General features: G+C 40.0%; 1 protein-coding gene across 1 annotated transcript in view; it reads right to left on the reverse strand.

Annotated features, from left to right (window-relative positions):
• Positions 1-21,779, reverse strand: part of LOC127632369 (protein Shroom2-like) — a 32,223-nt gene that overhangs the window by 2,140 nt on the left and 8,304 nt on the right. The window contains exons 3-9 of the mRNA XM_052110922.1: positions 6,852-6,983; positions 4,344-6,726; positions 3,949-4,028; positions 2,908-3,510; positions 1,237-1,764; positions 780-945; positions 251-523 (exon numbers count right to left, since the gene is read on the reverse strand). Coding sequence (XP_051966882.1) covers positions 251-523; positions 780-945; positions 1,237-1,764; positions 2,908-3,510; positions 3,949-4,028; positions 4,344-6,726; positions 6,852-6,983 — 4,165 coding nt within the window. The remainder of the gene's footprint in view (positions 1-250; positions 524-779; positions 946-1,236; positions 1,765-2,907; positions 3,511-3,948; positions 4,029-4,343; positions 6,727-6,851; positions 6,984-21,779) is intronic.

Genomic DNA, 21,779 nt, shown 5'->3' on the forward strand with positions numbered 1-21,779 from the left:
GACTGTTGAGTGTGAAAATCCCAGAAATACTCAAACCAGCCCGTCTGGCACCAACAATCATGCCATGTGATTATCTAATCAGCCAATGTGGCAGCAGTGCAGTGCATGAAATCATGCAGATACAGGTCAGGAGCTTCAGTTAATGGTAACATCAACCATCAGAATGGGGAAAAAATTTGATCACAGTGATTTGGACCATGGCATGATTGTTGCTGCCAGACAGGCTAGTTTGAGTATTTGTTATGTATACCTTCTCGTCAGCTGACGTTCCCTCTTCCAGGTTGTTCAGGGCGTTTTCCACACGAGCGAGTCTGCCGGACAGTGACAGCAGAAGACTGACCACTTTATCCAGATCCCCCACAAACATGCGGAACTTCTCTAGCTCGTTTGGCTTGCAGACAGTCTGTACGTTGGACTCCACGTCCTCTCCGAGAAGATTATTGTCCTGTACATCCTCTTGAAGGCTTTCACGGGCATCTCGCAGAACCTGAAGCTTCTTGCTTAAGCTGTCGATCAACTCTTGCTAATGAGACATTGACAAAAAGATACCAGCTGTACATAAAACAAATCTTTATATTTTTCTGTCTTTTGAGAATATGCAGTATTTATCTCATTATTTACTGTATAAACTTGCACTCAAGCGGCTTAAAAGAGCATTCAATAAATATTCAATATTTCGACCAGCCTTACCCAATACCCATATTAATGTAGCTGGCTATAGATATTTTTCTTTCTGACCTATTAACAGGTCAACCGCCTGACTGTGTGTGACATAGTACCTTCTTGCTGGAAAGGTCATAATCAAGTTCATCTTCCGAATCCTGCTCCTCCATGAGCTCTTGAAGATCCTTCATCTTTATAAGCAGCTCAGCTTTGGGTGCCGATGTGCTGTAATATGACGAACTGCTCACTAATGACACTGATGAAGCCAAACTGTCTTCCACCCTACAGAAATACAACATACATGTGTTACTATAAAGGAGTATTGTGTCAGAGAGTAAATGCTAGCATACAGGCATTGAGGTAAATACAGAGTAATACAACCGTACACCTGAGGAAACTGTCAGTTACATTTGATTTGTGTCACTAGTTGAGGGCAGTCGTGTTCAGGTTTTGATTGGTGATTATAATACTTTTGACAAGGGCTGAGTTATATAGCTAAAATATTCCCTCAATATTTTTCAGCCTTTTTGACGAAATTTAATATGCAATACAGAAATGCAATTAGAAGTGTACCTCTGCTGTGTATTTTTGGGAGGTGTCTGTTTGGAGGTGGCCTTCCTCCTTAGCTGCGCCTCCTCCAGGAGCTGTTCCCCTTGAGGAAAGATTCCCTCCATCAGATCCATAGTGGTCTTCATCTTACTCTGATCCAAAATGTCCACCAGACTCTTGTCCTTTCCCATGATATCTCTGGCCAGTTCCTCTCTTTTTAAGTCCTCTTCAGAGTGCTCGGACCCACCGTCGGTCCTCACTGGTTCTGTGTTTTCTAATACTGTTTCGTTGTCGATTTGATGTTGTGAGGAAGTCCCGTCAGTGTTTCTGTTGGGATCCGGGCGAGCACAGGCACTAAACAGTGACTTGGGTTGCTCTGGAGAATCTAGTTGTTTTAGTTGGGAAGTTATAAGAAACTCAGAGTCTCCCGATGTTTCACCATGTAACAGATAGTTTCTTCGGTCTCTTTCGGAACCGTTCTCTAAATAGACAGTCTGTATGGGGACTTTGCGCCCAGCAGTGTTTGGTTCTGGTGTTTCCTCCGTCTTATAACTACATTAAGGAACAATTCTTGAGTTAGAAATTTTGAAAAGCTTTGAAAACATCAAAAATTAGAGACTTCAGTTTCAGGCAACTTTTATCTGTTACAATATGATATACTTTTATTAATCCCCACAGGAGAAATTCAATCTGACACAGTTGCCCATAACAGTAATAAATAAATATCCATAAACACACACTTTAAACACAGATTACCACACATATGGGGTCTGGGTAGCCCTGGAGTTCGCTAGTTTCGCTAGACTTCAGCCAAGTCTCCCAAGCAACCAAATTAGCCCAGTTGCTAGTGAGGGTAGAGTCACATGGGGTAACCTCCTAGTGGTCGCTATAATGTGATTATTTCTCTGCGAGGAGCATGGTGAATTGAGCACGGATGCCGCGGTGGGTGGCGTGAAGCCTCAACATGCGCTATGTCTCCGTGGCAACGCGCTCAACATGCTATGTGATATGATGCGTAGGATGACGGTCTCATACGTGGAGGCAGCTGGGATTCGATCCTCCGCCACCCGGATTGAGGCGAGTCACTACACCACCACGAGGACTTAAAAGCGCATTGGGAATTTGGAATTCCAAATTGGGTGAAAAATGCGGGGAACCCCCTCCCCCAACCCCCCCCCCCCCAACCCCTAACACTTAATCAATAGATTGTGACATGCTGTGGACAGTGGCATTGAATAATCTAATGGCAGATGGCACATTTACTTACCCATATGTTGTACCAAATCTGTATAACATTCTTTTGTCTGTGAAACACAAAGGGAACACACATTTTGAAGAATATACTGGCCACTCTGAATGGGGACAGGTGATATTAAGATTCAAAATAATAAAAAAGCACATGGTACAAACATGGTACAGTTTGATGTTGCGTTGCATCAGGTTTGATGGCAGTGACATGAAACGTCATTGTTTTTTGTGCCTCATACCCAAACGTCAAACCTGACATGATGCATCATTATAAGAAAAAGAGCTGCCGGGATATTTAAAAAAATAATAATAAAAAAATCACCTATTGCGCTCCACAGAAAAAAGAAAGTCATACAGGTTTGGAGTGATCTGAGTGTCAGTAAATGACAACAGAATTAAAAAAATGTAGGTGTGTGCTATTCCTGCAATATCTGGTATTATAGTTACCTGTGTAGATATTTTTTCTGCACAGTTGTCAGAGGTTCATCTGTAAGTCTTTGTGGAATAAACTGTGGAGATGGAGAACGTGCTCTGTTGGCTGAGGTTATGGTCAGGTCAGCATTCCTCTGGGGAGAAATGGAGGAACGACCTAAAAGAGAAAACAGCCCCCCGCTGTCTGATTTCTGACAGTTTTCTGGTTCTGTAGTCAAGAACATGTCTCTCTCCAGGTGTTCTGAAGGGCAATGTGTAGAACAGGGTCTTGTGGATCCTTGAGTTGGATCAGGGGAAGGAGTTCGAACTGCTGTGATGCCCTGTGCAATGGGCTGCACTTCCTGTGTGACTCTGGAAGGGCCCATGGTTTCCAGCTGTTTGTCCATTCTAACCTGGGCAGACCTCTGTGGTTCAAGCATTTTGTTTTTTGGAAGTATCTGCCCAGACATAGGAACCTGGAAATGATGTGAGGAGAGGGGTGGTGGGTGCCTGGAATCAGGTCTTAGTCTCTGGTTCAAAAGAAGAGGAGCTGTTGTGTGTTCTTTTTCCAGAACATTCAGTGTGATTGACTCCAGAGGCTCAGAGATGATAACAGGATCATGCTCGGCTTCAGATAGACTGTAACATGGAAATAATGATAAAACACACACCCAACACACACACTAAAAAAGAGGGCGAGAGAGAGCAAGTTTTGTCTTCTACAAAGCTTATAAAAGTGGTTAGCTTGTCTACCAGTTTGGTCAAACGTGTTAGGCTGGTCAGTTTTGCTGGCTTTAAAGGGGTTTGGGGCACTTCTCAGCTAGTCAGGTTGGAAGGCCAGCTAGACCATCTGAAGACCATCTTAGTCATGCTGGGACACAAGCTAAACCACTATAGGCTAATTTAAGCTGTTTTTTCAGCATGGCCAGTCACTCTGCCCATCTACCCATTTTAAGTAAAAACTGTATTCCATATCATTCTTTTACCTACATTTTTGGAAATGTAGTCATAGAGATTATCACTCTATATTACTAGTTAGTTTCTGGACACCAAGCTAAACAGGAGAGAAATCCTAACCTGGTGATACAGGTCTCCTGTTGGTCCTTGCATTCCGATGGAGATTCCACAGGAGACTGTCTGGGTGGCAGAGGGATATTCTGAAAGGAATGTGGAGCATATTCATGCAATAAATTAACATGGATGCCAAATATTCTTCTACCTGAAGGGCAGACTGGCTGTTCTTCAAGATTATTTTTTATATCCTCGTACACTGTGCCAGCAGTGAGTCTTTTTACAACTACTACCAAACAATATTTGCAAAGAATACAAGGTGTATCTGATGAAATTTGACTCATCTTGCTTATCCATTAAGGATTTTTATTTTACAATATTGAGTTACTAACCAAAGAGATGTTTGGAAATGGACAAAAAAACATCACCAGTATCACTACAAAACAATTTCATATTCGTACCTGACCATAGAAGTCAGCAGAAGGTGAGGAACGAGATCTTCCGTGAATACACACTGCACTGTTGGATTCATCCAAGCCTGAGTCCAGAATGTTTTCAGCTGAGCGATATCTGCCAGTGGTTCTTCTTTCCAATGGCTTCTTCTTCAGGTTCCATGTAGCTTCGTATTCAGCAAATGTACCCAGCCGTTGTTGCTCCTCAGCATTAAGGTCAGAATGACTTGATTTACTCTGTTTGATGGGAGCTCTGAGGATTCTTTCAATGTCACCAGTTAATTTGCTCTTTCTCTCATCAAGGTCTTCACTGGGACCAAGCAGGGACTGCTTTGGAATAGGCTTCTGGAGGGTCAGCCTACAGGAATCTTCAAAGAATTTATATCGGTCCACAAAGGACACAAGTTTATCTTCAACTCCTACTTCATTGATCTTGTCTGGTTCAGAGAAAGAATGTATTTTTTTATCCATGGAAAACCGTTTGCGTCCTCCAATGCGCGTGACTTGGCCATGAACGGGCCCAAGCCGGTTGGGCGCTTGGCCAGGTGAAGCTTCATTCCCAGGGAGCTCCAGATCTTTCCTCATAAAAGATGTGGCCTTCAGAACTTTTGCCTGGGCTTCCTTCAGATGATCCTTGTAGGTGTTGGTGAAGGAACCATCAGATGAGGATGTAGAGGTCTCATTGGACTTCCAGATACCAGAGTCCTCCTCAACTTCACTTGGGCAGGTCAAGGTAGCTGCACTTTTGCTTTTCTGCAGCTGCGCTTTCTTCTGTTGGATTTCATTGCGCAGAGTAGTTGCGTAGCGATCACTCCTTCTTCCCTGTTTGCCACCAAGGGAATCAGTTGTTTCTTGGTGGCCTCCTACTTTGGATGTTATTATTGATCTGTCTGCCATCTTCTTGCTCTCCTGGGCCAAAGAATGCAACATGGGGGTCTTCTGAGGACAGAACTTTTGATCTTGCTTGATGATCCATGGATTGTCTTGGTGGTAAGTGGAGACAGGGTTTTTATGCTCTGCCTGGTGGTTTAATTCCTGCCTGGAGGGCTGCTGCTTAATATCTGCAAATTTCTTCTTTTGACCCTCTCTTTCCCTCTCTCCAGAGCTGGACTTTGAGATAACATGATCTGGTCCAAGAGATGCAGCTTCGCTTGAGGGAAGACTGATGGTCTGCTGTTTGCTGTAACCACTGGAGCTCTTTTTCTCAGGAAGACTAAGGTAGGGTTGGGGATACTTTGTCTTTATGACCTTCTGAGAACCAACAAAGCTTCTTTCTGTGACACCTTGTGTAGTCCCTGTATCTGACCTCCATTCATCACCCATCCATCCCTGTGCAAAGGTAGATGATTCCAAGGATGGCTGCTGGGCAGTGATGCAGTAGTAACGAAAATGAGACTGGCCTTCATGGTTGTGGTCAAAAGCTGTGTTCGAGAGGGAAGCTGTCGAGGTTCTCCCTTGGTTTCGACTGCCTGTGTTGTTAGGCAGATCTTGAAGGCTTCGGTAGTAGTTCCCAATGCTCTGGGTCTTTGGTGTGTATGTAGTACCTGGGTACATGGAGAAAGGACTCTCATCGCTGTGTTGTCTCTGATGCTGAAGCTCATATGTAAATGGGTTCTGGCCTTGTCTTACATCAGTGCTTGAATGGGAAAACTGTTTATTAGGGTTTTGCTGATTTGGCTTGTAGTTCTCAACTGAAAGATATGGATGAAGAAATTCTTTCTTTATAGGTAGGTTAAAACTACGTCTCACTTCATGTCCTCTGTCACTGGCATGGTGGTCATCAAACGGTCTGTCCACAGCTCTACAGTGAGACTTCTGTTGTGGAAAAGCAGGAAGTCCTTCAGGAAAGGACCCCACCATGGTCTTCTCATGAACTCTGGTGGCAGTGAAACTATCACTACGCAGTGGAGGAGGTGGTGCAGATGAAGCTGCACTAGTTAACAATTTATTCTCAGGAACATGCCACACAGGCCCATGGTTTGATCTCCCAGAAGAGGAAAATTTGGAGCCAGCTTGATCCTCCATGCTGGGACTCACTCGTCCACCATTTCCCATGGGAAGCTGTAGGTATCTGTGGCAGTCACTGGGAACTCCAATCTCATTTGGAGTGCCTCTGTAAAACATACCCTCTGTGGGGATGATACCCCGAGGTGCACTGTGGTCAGTTGAGCCTGACAAAAATGTGTTACATGCAGAGATATGTTTGTTGGCAGCTTTCTCAACCATTGGGTGATCTTCTACACCATCGGGCTTGTTCGATAACGCTGGCTCTTTTGAGAAAGCGTGAGTTGAGGGCTCTACACTTTCCATATTTCCCACTGAGCTGAACTGGCAGGACACTTTTCGCAGATTTGTCTGTCCCCAACAGCTGGTGTTATCTTTCGTTGGTGAACTGGTAAGATCATCAGAAAATAACAGATGTTATTGTTTGTAACTGATCTGTTCAAACTATTGCGCCACTATGGTGGCAAAGTTCAATTCTATACATGAATTCCATATAAACTCTGAAAATCTTACCCTGCATCATATTTTGTCTGCCAGGTATGTTCAGCTGCAGGGTTGGGTTCAGATTTAGTGATGTCTGTGGTTGGGTTTTCTGTGGGTTTTGCGGAGTGCCAGGAATGAGGTCTACATGAAGACTCATTCCTCCTGAAATGCATAGAAGGAGACAGGCTTAAGAAAACATTTGATCCCATTCTGGAGTACTTCTGCCATCAGGAATATTTCTGCTCCAAGAGATTAACATCTTTAAGCTTTATATCTATAACTTTAACTTAAAGGTGGAGACACAGCAACATTGATTGAAACAATGCTGTGAGTTTGAGGCAGAATTATGTGTTTGCCTGACCAATGACAAACAGGGTGTCATTATTTTTGCGATTGGAGCCGAAATTACACACTTTCCCTTTAAAAATCAGGAATTGTGAATTGCCTTCTTCAATCAATGTACTGGAATATCATTTATAGATAATCACTATTGGAGCAGCACACATGACGTACCCTTTGAAGCGGTTCTTCCTGAGATGCATGTAAGGTGGGGGGATTAGACACATACCTCAAGAAATACGAGCAGAATACTTTTTTAATTTGTAACAACTGGTTAGCACTCAAACAAAATAATTCTATAAGAGACACAAAAATTCTGCACTGATGCTCACAAGTTCTAGACAAGCGAGTGAAATGACAACACACAAATCAGATTAATCTTGTAATCCCGGTCTTGCACGTGAACAGCACAGCTACAGCTAAGACAAAAGGAAGTGACACATGGGTCTGGCGGGGTGGACAAGCTGATGGGGGAAAACTACAGGGTTGTGCAGGGCTGGGGCCAATAGTCCACAATACCTCATAGAACTTCTCAAAATCTTTGTGAGAAAGTTCCTGGCGACATGAACTTCACTTTCTGCAGGCATTGTTTGCCTTACAATGTCCACCATTTTAATGTTCCTGTGAGACAAGGAGAAAACATCATATATACTATATTCTAAAGACCTACAAATACACTATAGAGTGCAAAAGGTTGTGAGTTGTCCATGGAGGACCAATTCAGTCACAGACATGAATTAAAAAAAATATATATATTTAAAAATAAATAAAATCAAGGTGGTAAATCCATAATGTAACAGTGAACACTAGTATGGAGCAGTGGTTCTCAACCCTTTTTTTGATGAACGGCCCGCTACCAGCCCTTATGAAAAAAAAAACAAATATTCATTATTTATTTATTTTTTATAGTTTTAACAGTGGTATTTGTAACAAGACCATAGTAAAACATGGAAGCATGGATGATCTTCACTACCATGGTGTAAAAGAGTTCAATGGAAAGGAGGTGGTGAGAACCGGCTTGACAATATAAATAATAGTTTAATGAAGAAATAAACCAAAAGACACAAACACACACACACACACAGGAAGGACAGCTGCCCATAAACGTTCTCTCTCTCTCGCACCACGGCCCGCAGTCGGCCTTTATCCCTCTCGGAGGCTTGATTAGCCTGATAAGGGTCCGGGTGTGTAAAATCACGACCCGGCCTCGCCTCCGCCCTGTCACAAATTGTTAGATGTAACATGATTTCTATAAAACAAATTATGGCATTTTTGTCATTGTAAACAGTAGACCTACTCTAAACACATGTAAGAATAATAAATACAAAATAGAAATATTTATAAGTTGTAACAAACATTTATTATATTCCCTCACTCCAAGTCACTCTCCTAATGTAGCCTATGACAAATTTAATAGAGCTGAAGTAGTGATATGATAGTATTTATTATCAATCTATTTCTGCCTAAAGTACAGTTAGTGTTACCATAGTAAATTCAAGGGTGGTGATGTAGAATTCTGTGCCGAATTCAAATGGTTTCCGCTTCTAGAACTGTGCTCAAGATCGGTCTGCCAGTAAAAACGCACATTCTTTGCGCTCGCACTGCTCTATCCATTGAGCCGTATCCATCTACAGAGACATACAGATGCATTAGCCAATGTTGTGCCTCCGCCTGTGTATTTGCTGCTAAACCAGATACTTCAGATGCGTCACTAGATATCAGAATCAGATGAACCATGGTACGAATGCAACCCGTATAACTGAGAAACAACTGATGTACTCCAAGTCTAGATAAACATTTTAATGCAAAGAGGAACTTGATGATAGATTTGATTATTATGAGTGATAAACGCCCCTCATTTGTAACCTAACACCCCCCTCTCTATTAATTTGCTCTCAGCGCACCCTGGCATCCTTTGAACACCCTTGTTGAGAACACCGTGATCTACAGCTATAAGTCTCTCCTGAACTAGAGGAATAAAATAGCAGTTCGCAAAAAATTTCACTTATGATTAACCTTGATCAAAACATACAAATGAATAGAAAAAAGGGGGATTTAATGAGTTTGTTATGAGTATTTATAGGAAAAGCTTGTGTAGCATAACCATTATGCTAGTTTACACTAGTATAAGATCCAAATCACTCCACAAGGTCACAGTCATTCATCATAAAACACCAGATTATATAACATATTTCAAGACAATGCACGATAGATGGCACCTTACATTGAATTGTATACACTCCCCAAGCACTTTATTAGGTACACCTGTACACCTAATTACTCATGCGATTACCTAATTAGCCAATCGTGTGGCAGCAGTGCATAAAATCATGCAAATACGTGTCAGGAGCTTCAGTTAACGTTCACATCAACCATCAGAATGGTCAAATGTGATCTCAGTGATTTTGACAGTGAAATAATTTCCCCATTCTGATGGCTGATGTTACAATTAACTGTAGCTCCTGACCCGTATCTGCATGATTTCATGCACTGCTGCCACATGATTGGCTGATTAGATAATCACATGGCATGATTGTTGGTGTCAGATGGGCTGGTTTGAGTATTTCTGGGATTTTCACACACAACAGTCTCTAGAATTGAATCTGAATGGTGCCAAAAACAAAAATCATCCAGTGAGCGTTAGATCTGTGGATGGAAACACCATGTTGATGAGAGAGGTCAACAGAAAATGGTCAGACTGGTTCAAACTGTCAAAGTATACGGTAACTCTGAACAATTGTGGTGAGCAGAATATCATCTCAGAATGCACAACATGTGGAATCCTGAGGCAAATGGGCTACAACAGCAGAAGACCACGTCGGGCACTTTATTAAGACTATAGTGTTTGTAATAAAGTGCCCGGTGAGTGTATATTAAATTGTAATTGAATGCAATGTTGTTACACATAACAATAGAAAGCTTGACTCCTAATTCATTTACAGTCCACTTAGGGGTAACTGTGGTAAAGCCGTGTTTCCGGATGTACAGGGGCCACCATATGCCGTCCGTACACCAGTGGAGCAACTGCATGTGATAAATGGGAGCTTAGCTTTTCAATCTGCTACAAAGGGAGATCAGTAGTGACACATTCTTCTCAAGCTGTTGTCTGTCTGTGAGGTTATTTCAGCACAGACCTGATACGGAATATTCTGAATTATTTGGATTGTTTAAAGCTTTGTAGATCTAATTACTTGGATTAAATTCAGTTTAGCATGGGATTTATCCAATACTCATTTCTTTAAACTACATTTTCTAACTTGTAGTTTGTTTAATATAGGAAGAACTGAGCAGACAAAGATGGCAAGGACAACATCAGGTCCAGTCACGGGTCATTTACAACAAAAAATCTGAACTCTTGGGACTTTTGGCTGTAAGACACTAAACAAATGCAAATTGGGATGCCCAGGGAGACAGGTGAAGAACATTCTTCAGAAGAGAGTCATTTCTCAGACAGAAAGAAGACCACATTTATAAAACAAAAGACCGACCGAAGGAGAAAAAGAAAGTTGAAAGTAAAATGAAGGATTGACCTTCTCTTGTGTCTAACACATTTTTACCTACAAAAATGAAGTTAGAGTGAAAACTGAAAAAAATTCTAGAAGAGCTGATCTTGCAGAGGAATCATAAAACTCACAACTTCTCACTTACGAAAAACAAAACATGAACTGTCACTGACATGATTCTGTCGAGGAACTGGAGTACAATCAGCTAAAATAATATTTCCAGACATGTCTTGCAGCGTACCCTAGTGCACTCCATCTAAACCTCTTTTAATCTACATATGGCTAATTCTTTTATAATTATCTGGATGCAGCTTTAATTAGCTCATTTTAGTTGAGAGAATAATTGTAATTTTAAGAATTACTCTCTGAAGAACTAGTTTGTGCAAAAAGGTGATTAAAAATGAAGAAAAACCTGGTGAAATAGTGATTAGTTACAGAACCTATAAATATATACTTTGCCTTAAATATACATTTTACTCTAAAATCGTAATGTTGATTAAAATAAATTCCAAGGACATATTTTGCATCGACTAGTCTGACGTAAATAACAATTTATTTGTATAATAATAGTAATAATAAAACACTAAGACATAAAAAACCATTGCAGCAAATAATGATGACTCCACTTACCCAGTTGCTTGAAAATACTGTAAACCTGGCTTGAATCAGAAAGTGTGAATTTTCTTTCCCGAAAGGCCTGATTATTTCTGTAGCCTCTTTACAGATTCAACTTTGCTTGGCTGCATATTTTTCCCAGCCAGCTGCATTCCGGTGATGCTTTGTAAGATGTGTGGACACAACGGGAACCTCTAGGAGGACTTTTAATGCATTTGCAGAAAGACTTCCACTGTGTCTACAACTAACAGATAATGTAGGTTAACCAGCTGGCCTTTGACCCGCAGGTGCCCAAAGACTCATTATGCAAGCATCCAGCCGTACGTTGCACACTAACATGGAGTATGTAGCTGACAGCACGTCCCAGTCAACAGGAGATTTCCTTCAGGGATTAGAGAAGTTTCAGACAGAGGGAGGGGCAAGAAGGAGTATTATAGTAACACAATGCAAAATCGGCTATTCTGATTGGCTGAAGGTCTATCAAATATCATGGGGCTATAAAAGTAGGGCTGTCAGCATTACCTGTGTCACTAAAACATCTTTACGCTATGGGACTGTCCACAATGCCATTGGAACATTAATCAACAGAAATGCTGAACTATTCGGCTGTATGATTGGATTTAGTTTAGTTTAGTTAACTGTCCAGACATGGCTGAAAATGGTTCTTTGGTCTCGAAACAAAACACAAACAATTACATTTACTCCACACGAAACAACACATTTCTAAAAGCAACACATACAGTACAAATTGTTTTTATTTATTTATTTAATTATAATTCAAATTACGCCATTAGTGCACCCTTGAAAACTCTTGCTTTCGCCTTTGTTTTGTTAAGGAGGCCTATTGCACATGGAACAAAGGATATTTTATAAATGGACTTTGTTGACTTCGGTACCCTATAACGCCGTCCTGATGGAAGAAGCTGAAATTGATTATTTAGAGGATGTGTTGCGTCATTTGTGATCGACAAGGCTTTTCTGTGTCCCATCATGTTCTATAGGTCATCCAATGATTTCTGTTTGGCACCCACAACTTTCCCAGCTATTTTAACAAACCTACCCAGTTTTGTATTATTTGCCAAAGTAAGTTGTCTGTACCAAACTGTTATGTTGAACAATAACGTACTTTCAATTAGGCTGGTATACAAGGACTCTGTGCAGGACACCTTGACTAGCAGCAAACTCTCTCAACTTCCACAGCAAGAATAGCCTCTGATTTGCTTTTTTACAAATGAGACTGACATTATTCGAAAAAGTTAGATCAATCAAGGTCCCAAAGTACTTTAAACAATCAACCGTGTTCACCATCTCCCCGGATTGACAGTATTCATTCATTGTGAGATTTGTACTTTTCACGTATTTACAGAACAGACATATTTCTACAAAAACTTACAGACAGATAAATGCAGTATTTCTACTTTTGAGAGACAAATATAATACTAAAAAAGATGTGCAAATCTGGAGTGATTTGCAAAACAATAATCTCAACAAAGAGTTCCTCTTCTGTCAGCCAAGAACAGAAAACTGAGGATACAGTGGGCCTACAGTTTGTGTATCTCAGCAGAAATCCAGATTTGTCACACCAAGCAATGTTGTTCCAATCGTCTACTGTCAAGTTTTGGGGAGCCTGTGCCCACAACAGCCTCAGTTACCCGTTCTAAGCTGAGAGTAGCGGAGGGGTCTTCTGTTGCTGTAGCCCATCCGTCTCAATGTTCAACGTGTTGTGTTCAGAAATACTTTTCTGCATAGAACTGTTGCTATATGTGGTTATTTGAGTTACTGTCACCTTCCTATCTGATTGGACCAGTCTGGACATTCTCCTCTGATCGTTCTGTGGATGGGAACAAGACGTTCCCGTCCACAGAACTGCCGCTCACTGGATGTTTTTTGTTTTTGGCACCATTCAGAGTAAATTCTAGAGACTGTTGTGTGTGAAAATCCCAGAAATACTCAAACCAGCCCGTCTGGCACCAACAATCATGCCACGGTCCAAATCACTGAGATCACATTTTACCCCAATTCTGATAGTTGATGTGAACATTAACTGAAGCTCCTGACCTGTATCTGCATGATTTTATACAGTGCAGTGCTGACACATGATTGGCTGATTAGACAATCGCATGAATAAGTAGATAGACTGGAATACCTAATAAAGTGGTGGGAGTATAGTATATATATATATATATATACAGTGCTGTAAAAATTCTTATTTTCGTGTATTTTTCATACTAAATTCTTTTAGATCTTCAAATGAGATATAACACAAAACAAAAGGCAACCTGAGAAAACACAAAACACAGTTTTCAAAAAATAACTGCCCCCTTAAACTTAATAGCTGGTTGTGCCACCTTTAGCAGCATCAACTGCAATCAAACGATTCTGATAACTCATCAGTCTTTCACAACACTGTGGGGAGTTTTGGCTCACTCTTCTTTGCAGAACTGCTTTAGTTCAGCCACACTGGAGAGTTTGAGCATGAATTGCCCATTTAAGGTCCTGCCACAGCATCTCAATTGGACTTTGACTTTTACCACTCCAAAACTTTAATGTTGTTTCTTTTGAGTCATTCAGAGGTGGACTTACTCCTATGCTTTGGATCAATGTCTTGCTGCATAATCCAGCTGTGCTTGAGCTTCATCTCACGGACTGATGACAGGACATTCTCCTTTAGGTTTTTCTGAAAGAATTCATGTTTCCCTCAATTATTGCAATTCGCTCTGAAGCAGCAAAGCATCCCCACACCATCACATGACCACCAACATACTTGACCGTAGGTATGATGTTATTTTTGTAGAATTCTGTGTTGGATTTATGCCAGATGTAACGGGACACCTGTCTTCCAAACAGTTCCAGTTTCAACTCATCAGTCCACAGAACATTCTCCCCAAAGGTTTGAGGATCATCAAGGTGTGTTCAGACGAGCTTTGATGTTGTTCTGGTTTAACAGTGATTTTCACCTCAACACACTTCCATGGATGCCATTTTTGGCCAGTGTCTTCCTGATAGTGAAGACATGAACAGTGACCTTTAATGATGCGTGACAGGCCTACAGTTCCTTGGATGTTGTCCTTGGCTTTTTTGTGACTTCCTGGATGAGCCTGGAAGCTGTGCTCTTGGAGGAATTTCTGGGAAGGTTCACTACTGTGCCGAGTTTTCTCCATTTGGAGATAATGACTCTCACTGGGGTTCTTTGGAGTCCCAGAGCCTTTGAAATTGCTCTGAAACCCTTTCCAGACTGATTTCAATCACCTTTTTCCACATCATTTCTGGGATTTCTTTCGATCTTGGCATAGTGTGCTACAGGTACAACTTCATGCAGCTGAAAAAGTTCTATGTAGGTGTTGATTAGATTGAATAGAGCCGGCAGTAATCAGGTCTGGGTGTGTCTAGTCCAGCTGAACCCCATTATGAATGCAGTTATATAGATTTGGGGATTTAGTAACTAATGGTTTCACACAGACCCAGTTGGTATTGGATAACTTTTTTTGCTTCAGTAAATAACATTATTATTTAAAAACTGTATTTTGTGTTTACTCAGATTGCCTTTGTTTTGCTGTAGATTTAGTTTGAATTTTTGGAACAATTTAGTATGAGATATACACAAAAACAGAAGAAATCAGGATGGGGCAAATACTTATTCACAGCACTGTATATATATATATGTTTTTAATTATTGATTTTTTCTTATTTTGTGATGAAAGTTGACCCCACATATTTTCTAGAGTTAAACAGGATAATTAACATCTAGTGAAATTCTTTGATAGCTGAGTCACCATGAAGAGCGCAGACATGATCCTGGACTACATACTGAATAGAGTCAGACAGACACAACACAATAGAAAGTGCGGTGATAATCACAGGCAGGATTACTGACGATAGAGGGCACATAAAGCCTGACTGACTGTGTGCCACTGCGGGTACTAATATAATACATCTACAGAATATTTCAGTACTGGTCCTAAAGATATTCCTAAGCTCTAAAATGACTCTACATGTTCATAATTAGATTTCTGGAAATTACTTATATTAATGTCATTGGCTATGTTTGAAACAGAATACAGCATACTGCTCAGTGTACAGTCTGCTAAATAGTATGTAAAATAATGCATTATTTCACAATAAACATTTCAAACAGTCCTATGATGTTTAGTAGTACGACATTGTTGTCACATGACCTCATTATGTTCCACATTAAACCTAGCAAGTGGCATTAAGACATTCTTTCTTAAAATAGAAAAGGACTTTTTGCAGTCTAATCAAATAAGACAAGAAGGAGATGATTAAATATACTTCATACAATAAACATACTACGAGCTACAGAAATCAGAGTCCAGAAGAGTGGTATCAAAGTATGATATCTCAAATATGCTGTAGTTCTGTAACTACACACTTTCATTGTTTGGAGAAAAAAAGATGCAATGAAAGTGACAGGTCACATCCTGCCTATTAACATCCCCTTTAGTGTTCCACAGAAGAGAGAAAGTCAATTTAACCATTTAATCCTGCCCAGCTGTCAAAAGGAGGACATCAGAAGCGATCAGCGCACGTTTCCACCTGCGTTCCTCACACAAACAGAATATCTGCAGTATATGTGCTGCGTCAGGCGAGAAGAGAGATCGGAGTTAAGAGGAATCTCACAGCGAGCTGGTTAAACCTCAAAGTCCTCATGAACTCTCCTCCAATCCTGAGAGCAAACTTCATCATTTTCAAGACTAAGATCACAGACGATCAGAACAGAGAGCAATTAAAGTAAAAACAAAGCAATTTCTGTAAGAGATCAAAAATGGGATCTCCTTAACATCTCATCTGTTAGCAAATTGTTCCTCTGGGAACAGCTTCCTAAACCAAACCTAAATCTTCAATACTGTGAGGACAAGCATACCTAAACATAACCAATCGCCCACATGAGATCAACTCTGGAAGCTGTAGTTTCTCTTACAGTCTCTAAATAAAGCCACGTTTCAAATCCATGAGCTTTACAAGCACTCGTCAAACAAGCTCATGATGCAACAGGTGTCATGGCAACTAAGGACAGTCCGAGATGATGTGGGCTGACGACCAATCAAACGCTTCAAAATCAAGTCTACACTTTATAATCTCATTCTGTGATAACAGTTTCGGTCATGTTGCCTAGTATGTTGAAGAAATAAAGATGAAGCACAAATAATTATTGATCAAAAATGCTAAATTAAGCTCAATCTACAGAATGTGTGGCATAATGTTGATTAAAACCAAAAGTCATTTAGATTTGTCCCTCTTTTTCTTTAATAAAGCACAGATGTGTGTTCCAGTGACACTCTTACAATGGAAGTCAATGGGGCAGTTTTTGGAGGGTTTAAAGGCAGAAATGTGAAGCTCATAATTTTATAAAAGCACTTACATTAATTCTTCTGTTAAACTTGTAAAGTTGTTTAAATCTTAATTTTTACTGCAATTTTAGAGTTTAAGGGTTTTATGGCATTACGTTGTCATGGTAATTAAGTTGTTTAATTGTCTGTATCTTCACACAGATGTGGTCAGTAAGTGATTTAATGACAGTAAAATCATGTTAACACACATATTGTTTATGTGTCTATACTTTTGAAACAGTATTTTAATGTTACAGATTAAACCCCATTGACTTCCATTGTAAGAGTCTCACTGGAACACACATTTGTGCTTTTATTAAAGAAAAGGAGGGACAAATTTAAATACATTTTTGTGGTGATCAACTTTATGCCACAAATACTGTTGATTGAGGTTAACTTGTTTTGAACCCAGAATATTTTCTTTAATCTCGTGCGACCTGTGTCCACATGTGTGGATGTTGTATTTTGGCTTCGCTTTATGCAACACATAATTTAAACTTAAACGTAATTAAAACTGAAGAACACTGTTCACAAGAGTCTACACTGTCATTTAAGGGTTAACTGTTGTCTTAGCCGCATCACGTGACACAACAACATGCCATTGATTTCCATGAAGCGCTCCTACGGGCGCAGCGCCAACACAAGAGCCTCTGGTAAGAAACCCCTTTAAGTTTTTTGATTGAAACCGGTTTGGTTGTAAAGAGTCGAGTCACTGGTTTCATTTCATATGCCGCTTTAAAAAATGCATAAATGTTTTGCGTGTCACGTGCTGATAAACATGAAGGCCGCATATGTGGAAAATGGGACATTATTCCCTCAAAAGTTGAAAAAGCATATGTGAATAATTTTCAACATTAACACATATGTGGGTCATTTTGTTTCATTTTAATACAATTATGTTATATTTTATTTTGTTATCACTGTACAGTATGGTTCTATTCATTAACATTAATAAATGCATTTATATATATTTACTACATTATCACATTGAGAATAAATGATTTCATGCAAAAGCTGAAAATGTGCTTTCAGAAGCTTTATATGGAGTTAGGATGAACATAAGGTGCATTTCAGACTGTTCTGAGACCAGTGCAGACAGACAGCACACTGAAGGTTAAATCATTCACTAAATAGGGAGCAAGGGCGCATCCTATAGCTCTCTATAACTTTTCTGAGACCAGTGCAGACAGACAGCACACTGGAGGTTAAGTCATGCACTAAATAGGGAGCAAGGGCGCATCCTATAGCTCTCCTATAACTGTTCTGAGACCAGTGCAGACAGACAGCACACTGGAGGTTAAGTCATGCACTAAATAGGGAGCAAGGGAGCATCCTATATCTCTCCTATAACTGTTCTGAGATCAGTGCAGACAGACAGCACACTGGAGGTTAAGTCGTTCACTAAATAGGGAGCAAGGGTGCATCCTATAGCTCTCCTATAACTGTTCTGAGACCAGTGCAGACAGACAGCACACTGAAGGTTAAATCATTCACTAAATAGGGAGCAAGGGCGCATCCTATAGCTCTCTATAACTTTTCTGAGACCAGTGCAGACAGACAGCACACTGGAGGTTAAGTCATGCACTAAATAGGGAGCAAGGGCGCATCCTATAGCTCTCCTATAACTGTTCTGAGACCAGTGCAGACAGACAGCACACTGGAGGTTAAGTCATGCACTAAATAGGGAGCAAGGGAGCATCCTATATCTCTCCTATAACTGTTCTGAGATCAGTGCAGACAGACAGCACACTGGAGGTTAAGTCGTTCACTAAATAGGGAGCAAGGGTGCATCCTATAGCTCTCCTATAACTGTTCTGAGACCAGTGCAGACAGACAGCACACTGGAGGTTAAGTCGTTCACTACATAGGGAGCAAGGGAGCATCCTATAGCTCTCCTATAACTGTTCTGAGACCAGTGCAGACAGACAGCACACTGGATGTTAAGTCGTTCACTACATAGGGAGCAAGGGAGCATCCTATAGCTCTCCTATAACTGTTCTGAGACCAGTGCAGACAGACAGCACACTGGAGGTTAAGTCGTTCACTACATAGGGAGCAAGGGAGCATCCTATAGCTCTCCTATAACTGTTCTGAGATCAGTGCAGACAGACAGCACACTGGAGGTTAAGTCATGCACTACATAGGGAGCAAGAGAGCATCCTATTGCTCTCCTATAACTGTTCTGAGACCAGTGCAGACAGACAGCACACTGGAGGTTAAGTCATTCACTAAATAGGGAGCAAGGGAGCATCCTATATCTCTCTATACAGTTAAGTGCGTTCACTCCTAAAATCGGATCAAAAGTTCAGTTTCAGGCTGCAGATGATGTTTGGACACTCAACATGTTTGACACACTATTTATAATGGATCACTTTATTTGAACATGGTTGACAGTGATTGGATGATGCTGGACATTACTGTGAATCTGAATTAATTATTGAGCTTTACAGAAATCTGCTGTAACGTCTGTAACGTCTCAAAAACATGAATAACCAACAAACACTCCCGGACACATAATAAACTATTTGATAAAAGAAATCTGACTTTCTATAGCTGTATTATTTAAAATTAAAATGTAGTTTCACTGTCTACATATGAGGACATACACATTTTTAGATTAACTATTTGCTCTCTCTCTCTCAATATATATATATATATATATATATATATATATATATATATATATATATATATATTTATATATATTTTTGCATGTTTAGGTGCTTCCAAATCAAAAAGGGAAATGAAAAATGCTTGCAGCAGTCACACTCAGGGGTCTCAATGAGGTTAAAACAAGCTGCATTTACCTAAATCTAACAAGAGTTAGTTAGTTAAAAAAAATACAAAAAAAAACTACTCACCGATAAGAAAAGTAAACTTATTTCAATTTATTCTCTGAAAACAAGTGCTGTCTTATCCTGATACTTCTTGTTTCTCAAGTAACTGTATCTTGTTTTAATAATTTGTAGATAATTTTACTGGAAATCAAGACAAAAATATGTTATTAGATTTTAAAATTAGATTTTTTTTTGCAGTAATAGACTTTTCTTGACATTAAAAATGCACAAAAATATATTTAAAGCACGCAAAGCACAGGTAAAGGTGTGAAAAAGGTCACGGGACAATCAGTCATCATAAAAGAGTATCTATAAGAGTTTAAAGAGCTGATACCTGTTTAGCTGAATCTAGGAGGGCAGTTTTCCCATCCAGAGGTCTTCATAGTGTATTCTGCTGCACACTGACTGAGTTCAGACTGTTTTGTTTGCTTACTATGTTCCCAAAGTGCAAAACAATGGGCTCACACCCTACAGCCAATCACAGCAGGCGGAGTGAACTCACCTAGGTAATGGACTCATCCATTCCTCTAACCGGAGGGGTGACGGATACAGATTTACACAGACATCACAAAAACATGCTTTTGAAATGGACAAAAGGCAGTCCCAAACCATATATGTACGGTGTCTATAAAAGTACCGTTTGTAATAAAAAAAAACATTCGGTTTCATTTTATCCTTGTTGTTCTCCTGGTGGTAAATCTTAGCTGTGAGTAATTGGATTCAGGGTTCAGGCAGCTCCAGCACATGACATGAGTGCTACGTGACTCTGAGACAGTAGTATTGATAATGTTTGTACGTTTTAGTAGATAATATGCTTAAAAATTTTGTGCCGCTTAATTTAGTTAAAATACAAAATTGGTATTTTGTAAAATATATATAAACGCACATCTGTGACTGCACATTCTAACAGCCTATAGTTAATGAACTATATTACTTGTTCAAATGTTTAGTGAATATTGGTGTCTTATATCAAACTAATCCACATTGCGTCGTGGATAAAAACACTCTTTCCTCATTGTAAAATGACGGAAACATGGCTTATTGCTGTATTATGTCTAAAACAGTCTGCAACAACGTCCATTAACAGAGATGAGCATAAAGACATCCCATAATAGGCGCTATAAAGTCAGATGTAATGGATTACAAAGTTACAACAATGTGCACATTTTGTAGGACATTTCACTCAGGACAATTTTTTATTTTTTTGTGCACAAAATCCAAACTCACATTCAGGCCGGAGTCCTTCCTGATATGTAACACCCACTTTTACCATCCAAACAATACCTGACAGTAATGCATCACATTACAAACGTGAAATGTGCTGCGAATGTCTCGTGCTGACAACAGAAACTTTGTCATTTGGTCACACTTAGATCAAAGTCATGTCTTCAGAAATGCAACAGGCCTTCTTTTGAAATCAGGAATCCAAAAATATCAAATCTAAACTTTATCTAAACTTTAAAACTTAACTAGACTTTCACTTGATCGTCACTTCATTGTGATGAATACATGCAGATCTCATCACTGCCACTAAAGGGCTCCACAGTGACTCACGAGCTGTGATTGAGGTGTCTGTTGTCAGTAACAATGTGTTTGTGTACAGTCATGCATGAGTGAAATCAATTATGCAACAATCATTTACTTAATCTGTTTTTTTAGACTTGTATTCCACACTACAAAACATTATTTCATGATTTACACGTTTCAAAGTTATAACAAAATTCCATCAAACTGAATTGAGTAATCCTTAGTAAAATACAGATTAGTGTAATTTTGTTAAATATGAATTATGTCTACTGTCCGTTAATTGAATAGAATTTCCGTCTCATTACCAAACAACAGCTCCAGCAGGACATTTCACCTTCCTCTTCAGTCTCATTACCTCATTAGACCTCCGGGTGACTCATGGGGCATCCCATCGGCTTACACTCAGATTCCCATAAGACCACTGGTGACAACATTCCACAAGCTGTCTGAGGAAAACACGAGATTTAAAAGCCCCTAAACTGCAGCATTCGAAATGTATGAAGCCCAACAGGACACTATAGTTGTCCTTCATGCTTCTTCTGTGTGATAGCGTGTAGCCGTGCACCACAACACAATAATGATGCCCCTTTTGTTCCACTTTGTCAAATAAAAGAGTCACCTACTCGCAATAGTCATATTGATTTCTGACTGGAAACTGGCAGCTTCAGACTTGATCACAAAAGCTAAAAATGGTATAAAAAAATTGCTCATCCAATCTGTACATACGAGAAATCGCCGTTCCATATACCCATCCATCAATTGGCTGTATCTCTCTCCTCTGCACCAGTA

This window comes from Xyrauchen texanus, chromosome 39 (assembly GCF_025860055.1).
Source record: "Xyrauchen texanus isolate HMW12.3.18 chromosome 39, RBS_HiC_50CHRs, whole genome shotgun sequence".
Taxonomy (NCBI): domain Eukaryota; kingdom Metazoa; phylum Chordata; class Actinopteri; order Cypriniformes; family Catostomidae; genus Xyrauchen; species Xyrauchen texanus.